The sequence below is a fragment of the Anastrepha ludens genome, chromosome 2, assembly GCF_028408465.1.
Source record: "Anastrepha ludens isolate Willacy chromosome 2, idAnaLude1.1, whole genome shotgun sequence".
In the NCBI taxonomy this organism is placed as follows: Eukaryota; Metazoa; Arthropoda; class Insecta; order Diptera; family Tephritidae; genus Anastrepha; species Anastrepha ludens.
Window position 1 is genome coordinate 5,658,512 of NC_071498.1, and position 12,021 is coordinate 5,670,532.

Consider the following 12,021-nt stretch of genomic DNA (forward strand, 5'->3'; position numbering starts at 1 on the left):
GCCTATTTAAATTTTTTTTTATTTTCTGAAATTTTCAAAAAAAATTTAAACTCCTCCATTGTGATGTCATTTCCGGTGACCCCTCGAAAAAAGGTGCGTCGGCGTTGTCAGCATAACTTCTGCCAGGATCATCTAAACTAAAAAAAAAAAAAATATTGTAAGTGTTTTAGTTAAGACCATAAACTCGTGCTTGAACGAAGGAAACAAAAAAAATAAAAATTGGAATTTTGGCAGACATTTTTCGAAAAAAATGAAAATTTTTGTTAAATTTACTTGATATTTTGTTTATTTTTTTAAATAGTTGTAATTGAAAAAAAAACCTTCGTCCAAGCACGAGTAAATTGTATCTCGAATACTTGTGTAAAAATTCATCAAGATCGGTTGAGTAGTTTTCGAGAAAATTTGACAACCAACTTTGAAAACACGGTTCCAAGAAAAAACTTTTGAGTAACAATAGAGTGGAAAAAAATGTTTTTTGTAACTTACAATGAATCGTCGATTCCTGGGCCATAAAGTAAAGATCCTGCAGCAGTTGCAATGTCCAGGGCATTATTTTGCTCCTGTCGATGACGGATTCTGTCTTTGCGAGTCTCGCTCGCAGATTTTTTTCGGCTGCGCACACACTGTTTTCATCCGAAATTCGGGCATATTCGTGGGAGTTTCGGCATAATTTTAAATCCATACCGTGCATAATCAATAATAAAGCTGATTTTCCTTCATTGAAGATACAAGCAGCGACCAATGCCGCAATATTAATAATCTTTGAACCAGCATTGTTTATCAACTTCACAAATGACACTAGATAACCACAAATAATACCACGTTTTTAATAAATTATGTTATAGATACTTGGGATAACCTCAAATGAACCTCGTCCTTCAAGAAGTAATCACCAAATAAAATATTTTAACTGATTTTCCTTAGGAAGTGAAAGTAATATACAACAATGACAGACACACCTTACAAAGGCTGAATCTCTGAAACTATTATTCGGATCGACTTGAAAATTTAGGATAATATTCTTGAGACGTTGTAGAAATTAATAAGCCAAAAAAATCGTTTTTTTGAACCCACGAAACCCATGTAACCCCGTAAGCAGTGAATATTTATCTTCTACTGGAAGATTTTAATTTTATTTATTTATTTTCATTTTCATTAATAATCAGAAAATTTCAAAATTTTGATGCCAAAATAAATTCAAAATTACATATAAAATAAGTAATGTAATAAAATAATATCTGACAACGCTTGAACATTTTTTCCGACAGTTGGTGGGCGAATTTCTCTACTTTGTGAAATATTTGTTGCATCAATTGCGAGAGAAGAACAGCTAGATTCTATGGATTTTGAGTTCATTTGATAATAAAGTATCTTTCAAAAGTGAGGCCTGGAGATCAGTAGTAAATAATTCCTAGAGGGTACTTTCTTTTTATGTCATGTTTGACGTTTTACAAGTAGAAAAATGTACAAGAAAGACTAACGGGTTCAATTATTCAAACTTATTATGAAAATGGTCGACCGACATATCGCAAAATTCGTGAATCTGTTTTAGGAAATAATCATCCGAATGACTCGACAATTCAAAGGTTGGTGAACAAATTTCAAAACACTGGTTGGGAATAGAAAGCGGACTGGCGGACCAAACACTGGAAGTTCTGTTCGCTGCTGTAGCGAAAAGTGTTACTGAGCAATCTATTGATTGTTTTTGGGAATGTTTTTTAGCGGCACAGCTTTTAAGTTTTTCGTGCAATACAGATTTTTGAAGTGAAACTTTTTAGGCGTCGATGAACGAGCGAGAATGGAGAGTAAAATTTCAAGGCCATGCAAAGCTTTGGGCATTTTCGTTCCGCGAGAGACAAAAAAGATGTAACGTAGAGGAAAAGGAGAGAGAGAGAGCTATACCTTATATATATCTTAGATACACTTTAGGCTATTTTTCCTGAGTTTTTCCTTGTGGTTGCTAATTTCTAGTGAGAAATAACACTGCCTACTTGTTGGCACTTGTTTGTTGGTGCAAACTTGTAGAAAATATACATATTTTTGGTTCCTACTTTTTGGCGTTATATTTCCTTGGTGCCTAGTGTGCCAATTTTTTTTGGGTTTTTTGGTGCCTACTTTTTGGCGCTTATTTCCGTTTACTGGCTAGTGCTTGTGCGTACTATAAAGTGCTATCCATTCCGGCGTTGGATTTATTGGTATTGCCTTGCGGTAATTTGTGCCGTTGCTACGGTCCTGGAATCGCTGCGTTTGTGCGGGTGATCAACGCTCGGAGTAGTGCGCGTTGTTGTCACGGTTTGCGTCCGTCGTTTACCTACACCGGTTCTCCATTTTTGTGAATTTTGTCTATTTGTATTCTCTTCAAATGTTGTGAATTTAGTTAGATATATATTCTTTCTCTCTCTCTCTCCCTCTTTCTTTTTCTGCTTTGAAAGTTTCACTTTTGTTATGTGTACTACGCTACCCGTACTTTTTATTTTTTTGTAATATTCGTATTGAATGTTCTGATTTTTTGATTTCTGCCTTTTTTCGATAAATCTTTTCTTCGTGTAGTAGGAATTACCGGGTGGCTAAATTTTTTTTCTAGTGTTTGTACTTATTGTATTTCCTGTTTTTTATTTTTATTTAATTTTTTTATTTTAATGTTTTTTTGTTTTTTTTTTATTTCAAGAATTTCTTGCCTTCATGCCATAAATTTTTAATTTTTGTAATTTTCTAATTTCTTGATGTTTTTTAGAAAAATATTTTCAGCGGACCTGTTTTTAAGTCTTTAACTACTGGGTGACTAAATAAAGGTCTTTGCAATGCAGTTTTTGCTTCTTGTTTGAAGATTTAGTTTTCTCGCCACAGCTACATTGATATTTGCGTCGTCAGTTCTTTTTTAAATCCTATGTCTCAAAATACCAGTCTTATATAAATTTCCGCTCCGATATCATCTCTTACGATGCGAGCCCTTTTAACGACTGGCAAAACGCACTCAAGACAGCCACCACCTTGGTTCACAGCAACGATAGCTAATGCAGAATTCTCAAACCTTCCATTCGTATTTTCACATTACAGAAATAAATCCAGTTAACTCTAGAATAGACTGTAGTTTACCTCTTAGGCACAACGATTGCGGTATTTCTGCAATATTTCATGCTTAAAGCGGTGCTTTAGAAGTATCTAAAGTTCTTGTCTTAAATAGGAGAATGTGCAAGGGTGATACGCATCACGACCATAAGGTCTACTGCGCTCTCAATCGTTTACAATATTTCATCCTAATCCAATTCCCTTATGGATTCTAAAATTTGAATTGCTTCAGCCATAACTTACAGCTGTTGTTTAGGAAGTTTAGTGCATATATTTTTTTTATGTAATACCAAAAATGTTTTGTTTTGACTTCCAGTGAAATTTCAGCAAATTCACACGGTCTAGAAGCTATTTTTAACAAATTTACATTTATTGCTGCAAATTAACGCATTCATAAAACAAACTGCCTTTGAGCCAAATATAAATACAACAATCATCCCGACCAATACCCGTACGTACATATATTAAGCGCCAAAAAGCATCTGGCACTGGAAGCATTCATTGTTGATTTTTGCACAGAACTTACATACATAGACACATACACACATACATATCTATATTATCTTTGGTTGATATGTGTAGCGGGTTTTTTCTATGGATCACAACACATCGTCAAAAATAACATGAATGGCATGGCGGGAGACGGCTAATGGAGGCTAATGAAACACTTTTCTCTAGATTTTATTTTATTTATTTATTTTTTTCTTTGTGTCAAAGAAAAACATAGAAAATTAATGTGAAAGTGATTGCACACCCAATTAAAAAATTAATATCAGCTTTTGATTGATTTCTCTTTCAACTACCTGTCACTTTCAGGGCAATCCGATATCAAACGCTTGCGTAGAGAGAATGAACAGTTACGTCGTGAGATCTGGACATTGCGCGACGAATGCGACCGCTTAAATAAGCGCTTCAAGGCGAAATTGCTGGAGCACGATCATGGGGGATGCAATGCGCGGCATAGCGGTTGTAGCGGCGGTGGGCGCGGCAGTGGCCACGTTTGTGACAGTAACTGCAACAGTGATGTAAGTGAATACAGAAAAAAGTGAAAGGAATTTATTAAGTTTTTGTCCTCTATCTTTTTCTTTTCTCTCGTTTTTTTCCTCTCCCACTCAGGACTCAGATTCCTGTGATACCTGCAAGGGCAACGATGATCAGTGCAGCGATGAATGCTGCACCGGTGGCAGCTGCCCACAATTGGCTACAAAACAGCCTATTATTGAATTTGCACCTGCCACACCGTCAACCCCAACATCACGTACAGATATGCCAAACCTGGCTGTCAATTGTGTGGGATCTGCGTCCGAGAGTACGCCAAATTTACATCAAGCATTCGATCATTTATCCGTCGTCTCTGAGGAGACGATGAGCAATGCTGAGCTGCATACACAAGTGCCCCATAATGAGATGTTGCACATTTGCATGCCCGAAAGTAGCGGTTCGCAGATGACACTACCTAGCCTGGTCGGGCCGCTGACGCCATTGACGCCCATCGAGCACGTTGCAAATCAGTTGAATGATCTACAAGCAGTTGTGCCGCCACTATCTTATTTTGAGAATGTTTTACAGGATCATATGGGCTCCAATATAGGTGAGTAACCACAGCATAAGGGATATTTGTTTTTCAAATACTTTGTTTTGTTACTTCACAGGGAATGCAGCCAACGCAAGCTCTCCCACTTCGAGATTAATGCGCCACACAAATGGTTGGGATTATAAGCTGCAATCGCCCTTCGCACATCGCAAAATTTCGGGTGACAACTCGCAGCCAGCCTTACAGATTGCGTCGCTTTCACCGAATACTGGCCAACAACAGCGTCAGGTGTCTTCTCAGCTATTGACCACATTTGTGCCTACGATGGTGGCGTCGACGTCTTGTAACGGGGGCTCAGCAAATGAAACAGGTCTCACAGTAACAGCGCCCAGTGTGATGAGTCAAGCAAATAACCCTGCCATAGAGACGGTCGCGATCACCACCACGCCAGTGAATGCGCCGCCGACCTTGAATAGTCCAAAGCATTTCTTTGCGCCACTAAAGCCGCGTCTGAAAATTAACACAGCCTTGGCCAATAAGTCGCTGAATGCCACAAATTCGTCGGGTGTGCCAGTCATAAATACAATAGCAACAACACCGGCAGCCGATCCGGAAATAAGTGGGTGTCAAAATTGTGAACCACCCGATCTTTATGTGCACAATGCCTTGGCTGCCCCCTATCAGCGTCAGGCTTTGATCGCGACGAGCGCGGCCAATGCGGTGCCCCCGCCAGTGCCACAACGCGGTAGCTCTTCTCAAGTAAGTCCACAACTACGCGCTTGTGCGCATTACCAACACCAACATATGCAAGAACGGCAGCAGCAGGAGCAGCATATCCATCAACATCTGCATCCGCACCAGTACTCGCACCAGCACCAGCAGCAGCACCAGCGGCCACTGCAACAGCCACACACTCAACTGCAGTCATCTCCAGTGCTGCAGCAGTCAATCGTCACTATCACAGTGACTGTAGACGATGCTGATGAGGTCGCCGCCGGTGCTGATGCTATTGCCGCCTGCAGTGACGGTGCGGCTGTTGCTGCCAATGCCGCATCTAACGCTTCTACAACGGCATTAATTAACTCGCCATATTCGCTGAAAGCATCGCTTCATGGCGCAGCAACCTTGCAAGCTCTGCTATCGCCCGCCGCAATGCCGGCGGTTTTCGTTGCACAGCCTAACACTGTAATAACCAAATTAAGTGAGCCAATTTATGCTACCGCACAAAAGCGCTGTAAAAGCCTAATAACTGCACCGGCCCTCACCAAACCGCTGATGGCAGTGACTATCAATCCCACCCAACGTCTAACACCAACACCAACAACATCAAACAAGAGTAGTGCGGTAGCAACGCCAATGCACTCACCGTTACCAGCGCCTACGCCAACAGCGGCATTAAAAGCAAAGCTTGTGGATAGTCAGAGTCAGGTGAGGGGTCCAAAGGGCCGCTCTTCCAAATCTGCTTTGAGTGTTGATTGTTGTTGGTAGTGGGTAGCAAAAAAAAAATCACATTGAGTAGCCCCTAATTACTTATATGTTATTGTTGGATGTTTATTTAATGTACGTTCAGGTTATCCCTTTACCGATTTTATTTCTTTTATATAACCAGTTATGTATTGCCTAATTTGAAATATAGTTGATATATATGTTTGCGTATCCTCCTACTAAAATCAATTCCACTGTGCATTAGTGAAAATAATTTTTATATATGAGGGTTGCTATTTATATACCTCGCTTCGGACACTTTGAGTGTTGTCCGGTGCCATTTTACAATTCCATTGAAAAATTTTAAGTATTTTTAGAGTATCTTGATGTGTGAACCATATTAGTGTAGCTTACTGTGACTTTAAAAATTCATCCTGGGGAAAAAATGGAAATAAATGGGGAACATTGTTGTTGTTATGTGGCGCTTCAACCGTGTGTCGGCTTTGGATGAATCAAAAATAGCGCGCCAGCTGTTTCTGCTCTGCGCTCGCTAGTGCCGTTTGCATGTGGTCCTTCCAAAGGAGATGCGGTTTTCCTCTATTCGCCTTGCTGGAGTGGCCATGGCCAAGCCAGCATAGCCATTGTATGTTTATACACTGTTCCACAGTACGTGGTACTCCTTACTAACAGAAAAATCTTACGTAGAATTTTTCTCTCGAAGGCTCCCAAAACTTTCTAATGTGCTGTTGACATAATCCATGCTTCTACGCTATATAGGAGGACGTAAAGAGCGTTTTTTGGTCCTTCGAGAGAGACAAAGCTCTACTTCTCAATTGCCTACTGTTGAGAAGTGCTATTCTCCGTTGGCAAGAGCTATTCTCCATTTGATCTCCAGGCTAACGTCACTTCTGGTCGCCTGGTAGACAAAATCCTTCACAACTTCGAACTGTTGGTAACATATGGACATATTGTGCAAGACGTGAAGACAGGTACTTTATTTTGGCCTGCCCTCGTTCCCCGCAAAACATTTTCGTGCGATTATTCCCCACAATTTTTCACGACGGCATTGAGTTAGCATCAGCTCAGTCACTGATGAATTCCGGGAAGGTCGTCTAAGATTCTTGCGCTTTAGTATCATGAGCATTAATAAGATTTCGCATGATCACCTTGAGCTAAAAAGTTTGTGTTCGTGTTGGATGCCAAACAATTTAATAAACGCCTGGAAACGCGACTGTAAAACGGGTACTTTGAGAATCAGTTCAAACGAATGCAAAAGACTGTTTATCATGGAGAATATTCTGAAAAACAATACACCCATTTTAACCGCCAATGCTCATCTTTTTATTGTTAGGTCAGAAATGCAAATAGCAACCCTCGTAAAGATATTTAATTTTATTTATATATATAAGTAAATAAGTCACAAATTTCAAAAGACACCCGTCGCATTTTTTTTTAATTTTAAAAGATTTTTTTGCTTACTTGGGTCTGTTGATAAGTCGCTGAAAATAGTTCGTTTTACTCCTCAACATAGTCTTCCTTAGGTTTGATATAAGGTAGTAGATCCCGCGTTTTCAAGTTAAGCTATTGATTTTTGTAAACTCTAACAGCTAAAATAACATTTGTGGTGTGTCAGAAATTCAGTTTTTGGTTACGATTTTCCCTTTGCCTTCATCTTATGTTTCTTAAAATTTTCTATGCTCTCCAAATAATAAAATTTCCGTGTACTCTCCAAACGACATCTACCTTAGTGGTGACCTCTTCATGTGAAACAAGTCTCTTACCAGCGCGCCATCTCTTTATTTTTGGAAACTTGAATGAGTTGGATGAAAAGAAACGATTTGTATTCTAATTCGAGCAGTCCTTGGCGACTTCGGACTTGTGCGCCAGTGTGCTTGGAAGTAGGGAACTTCGTCTTTTTCATTTGTAGTTGTTTTTTCAGCTCGGTTAGGATCGCTCAATCATCATCTTGTCATTTATCCCGCTAATGAAAAGTGAAAGAAACTGCGTGTATAGAAAAAAAATAATAGCAATTACCTTGCTGGTCGATGGTCTGCTTCGACTTTGATCAACTACGAGAATCCACGTATTGCCTTCGGTTACGAAATGGCGCTTAAACTCTTGCGGCTCTAAATTGTAATATTTTAGTTTGATTCCACTGTAAAACAAAGTCCAGAGAAATATAATAATATAATTCAGTCAGGAAAGTATGATGAAGGGGGTGTGTCAATTTTTACTACTATCGGTTTTTTTAGTACATTTAACCCATTATATCTTCTTCTTCTTGATTAGTGCGATGATCGCTTACGCGATTTCATCCGATTTTAACAAAGCGCGCCAGTCGTTCATTTCTGGTGCTAACCGACGCCAGTTGGATACATCAAGTGAAGTCAAGTCCTTCGCGACCTGATCTTTCTAACGCACAGTAGGCTTTCCTCTCCTCTACTACCACGAGCTCGCACCGAATCGAACACTTTGAGAGCCGGAGTGTTTGCATCCATTCGGACGACATGATTCAACCAATAAAGCCGCTGGATCTTAATACTTAATATATTTTCTTTAAATGCGTTTTTTCCATTTTCTTCCTCGCTGCGTGTCACATTAAGTTGCTGAGCCGCGTAAAGTGGTTGTATGAGTATACTTTAGATGTAACGGTCTTGAGATTTTGCGGGATGTTTCATCTTAAAAAAGAAACTAAAAGTAGCCTTCAGGTATCTCTTTTCGAATTCATAGAAAGAGCTTCTTAGTTTTTAATGTGACTCGAGAGAAAAAATATGCCATACATAGGCAAACAATCGTTTAGAAACTCTGTGAGATTTGAAGGGTGAAGACCAATCCTAAATGAAGATTTAAACGCCTTTCTCGACACAAATTTTGTGTTTTGGTGAAGTGCGATACTAGTTCAAAACTGCCCAAAATTTGTTTGACCATTAGAGATATTTAGATAAAGAACTAATTTTTTCACTGAAAAAATACTTTGGAGCACATATTTTTGCCTCTTGTTACCCTCTAAAGCTTTGCCGGCCTGAGTATTCGCGTGTAGCACAAAGAGGACATCTGATGATTGACTCGATTTTCACTTCGCTTGCCATTATCATCATTCGGCGCTACAGCTTGGCTTGCAAACGTTTGTAAGCAAACATTTTTTTAATTCGGATTCAGCTCCTCATAGGGCTTACAAATGAATTTCGAATATGAAATTTTTGTTGAATACTTCGCCGTAACTGGACAATTACGAATGTGAAAAACGTCAACACTTTTACGTTTTTAAACTACTAAACAGCACTAGAGCTTTCAAAATTAATAAAAAATAACTCACCCAGTAGAATTATCTGGTAAAGGAAACGCCATAGCTGTATTATAGTAACGATACTCAAAGAAATCTATTAAATCTTATCTTGTGTTTCTCCTCAGACGGAGTCCGTCAACCTAGAAACCATCCTCAATGACATCCAATCCATTTCCGAGGACATTTTGGCAATTCAGCTGGACAAGCGAAAGGGAAATGAGAATGACATCAGCAAGCCGCTGGAGCAAGGTGACAAAAACAAGAAGCCATATCGCTCTGAAATGAATTTAACACTCCAATACGATGGCACAAAACAAGCTGCCACCACTAGTAACACCAACAAGACTGCTGCCGCAACTCAAACATTACTCAGCAGTAGCGGCGGTAACAATGGACGTTGTACGCGTTCACTGGAACGCGAACATACCGATAGTCCGTCGCCCCATATACCCGATGCAATGGTGCCCTTCCCAGACAAACGTACCTATATCGGATTTGATCAGATAAACAATGATGCGAGAATCGCGCTGCCGCCTACGAGCGTTGCAAATATGCCGCGACCGCCACTGCCACCTATGCCAGGAGCAGCAAATAAAGCACAGCCCTCAACACCACCTGCGCGCGTTTTTCCAGCGGCGCTAAACATACGCAGCGCGGGTATGGCGCGCGCTACACCTGTATCGATACCGCAGCTACCTAAAGAAGAGTTAGCGGCGGCTGCGGGCTTACAGACTGCTACGCCGGTGGGGGCAGGGCTTACGCCCAATAAGAGCCAATTGTATACGGTGATAGCGAGCGCGGCAGCAAAGCGTGCACAATACCGTAATGCTATGGCGCATTCGCTCGACGTGGACTTGGACGCCGCCACTGCAGCAACGGGGAATGATGCAAATACTGCTGATGCGGCGAGTGAGGTGAGTATACCTACATATTTGTATGAATAAAATGTGAGCATGTAAAAAATTCGCATATTTTATTAATTTCAGGCCCTGAGCAGTGAAGCAGCGCGACGAAAAGCACGACGCGTTTCAATCGCTTGCGGCGATTCAAGTACGCCAGAGTCTCCTGACCCGGTGACAAATCCACACTTAGTTCGATCTCAAGCACAAATAAATTTAAGTGACGTGCAAGAGGGCGTTGCAACTAACGCCACGACCACCAATTCCAATACAACGACAACAACAACAACGAACACGAAGCATTCATCTATCGGCAGCTGCACAGATCTGCCATCTGCGTTGGCTAATCCAGCGCTGAGGAACCTCAAGCAGACCAGCCACAGCACACCCAATTCACCACATTCCGCGCGTCGGCGCAGCAACAGCAACACCATGAGCCCAAATAACGGTGTTGCTGACGGCGCATATCCTCCCCAATCGTTGTCAGCCAATACGTCGCCACGGCACACGGCCAACGTGCACCATCATCACACCAATAGCAGTTGTAGCAATATTGTTGTGGCGCATCAACGCAAATCCAGCCAAGACTCGACACGTGGCAATCCGGCAGAGGTGTCTGCTGTTGAGGCTATTACGGGTCGCTCACGTTGTTCTCGTCGCCACTCGGACGGCACGGTGGCGAGTAATGCGCAACGCGTCAGCGGCACGTCCGGCCACCATCACCACCATCATCATCACCATCACCAGCACAGCGCGTCGGTGCTGAGCAACAATCTGCATCACAGCCATCATTCGCATCAGGACAGCACCTCTTACTCGGAGCACGGGTCGAATAGTTCGGCCTCGTCGCGGGAGTCGTCGACTTCGTTCAGCGTGCGTTCGAATCGGCGGAAAATCTCCATTAGTTCGCACACAGGCGGCAAAATACCGTGGTGCGGGTGTTGGGGCAACGGTTGCTTGTAGGCTAGGTAAGCGTAGTGGTGTGTGTGGAATGGGGTTTCGAATTGTAAAATATGTAGAACGGCGAAGTGAATGTATGTAGTACTAATACTTATAAATACATATTTATATTATTGTATATTTTAGATTTATTATTGTATAATCGCTTTGTTATAAAAATAGTAATTCTAATGTATTTTATTATGTTAAAAATTAGATTATAGGGCATTTGTTTGAATGTAGAATACTCGTACAATTGAAATACATAAATAAAAAGCAAATTAAAATATGAATATAATAAAAGAATTTATGTTACGAACAGCCGCTGTACAGTTATTTAAGCTTAAATTGAACGCGTGAAATTTGGGATATCTAAAAGAGTTACAAGCAGCCAGTTTGCTACTAGCCCACAAACAACATTCCTTTCGCATCTTTCTGGACACCAAGTCTTTCGTAGCCGAAGAACCAGGTTCACACAATTCTTTAGTCTTTTGTTTTGATTAAGGATCATGGTGATAGACCCAACTCTCATCCGTTGTGATGAATCGGTGCACAAAATCTATTAGGTGGACAACTAAGTAATTGCAGATTTCACTCATAATTGGCATAACGTCAGACAGAATGTGGATCAAATACTCAAAATCGTGGACTACAGTTTTGCAGTTGTGAATGAATTTAAGTATCTAAGCTAAATAAGGAGTAACAATTAAACATTACAACAAAATTTCTGCAGAAATTGATTACAGAAACAGATAGCAGAAGCTGTTGATCTTTGAAAGGAGAGTACTGCGAAAAATCATTCATAAATATGTCATAAAGGCGATAGACGGAAGCGCTACAATCATGAACTCCAAAAACTGTACGCAATT

The 12,021-nt window shown here is 40.7% G+C and overlaps 1 protein-coding gene across 5 annotated transcripts in view; it reads left to right on the plus strand.

The window, feature by feature from the left end:
• LOC128862553 (uncharacterized) overlaps window positions 1-11,412 on the plus strand; it is a 104,131-nt gene extending 92,719 nt beyond the window's left edge. For all 5 annotated transcript variants that reach the window (XM_054101255.1, XM_054101270.1, XM_054101287.1 and 2 more), the window contains 5 exons: window positions 3,886-4,094; window positions 4,186-4,660; window positions 4,722-5,362; window positions 9,440-10,228; window positions 10,301-11,412. In XM_054101255.1, the coding sequence (XP_053957230.1) occupies window positions 3,886-4,094; window positions 4,186-4,660; window positions 4,722-5,362; window positions 9,440-10,228; window positions 10,301-11,176 (2,990 nt within the window). In that variant the 3' untranslated portion in view covers window positions 11,177-11,412. The remainder of the gene's footprint in view (window positions 1-3,885; window positions 4,095-4,185; window positions 4,661-4,721; window positions 5,363-9,439; window positions 10,229-10,300) is intronic.
• Window positions 11,413-12,021: the final 609 nt, after the last annotated feature.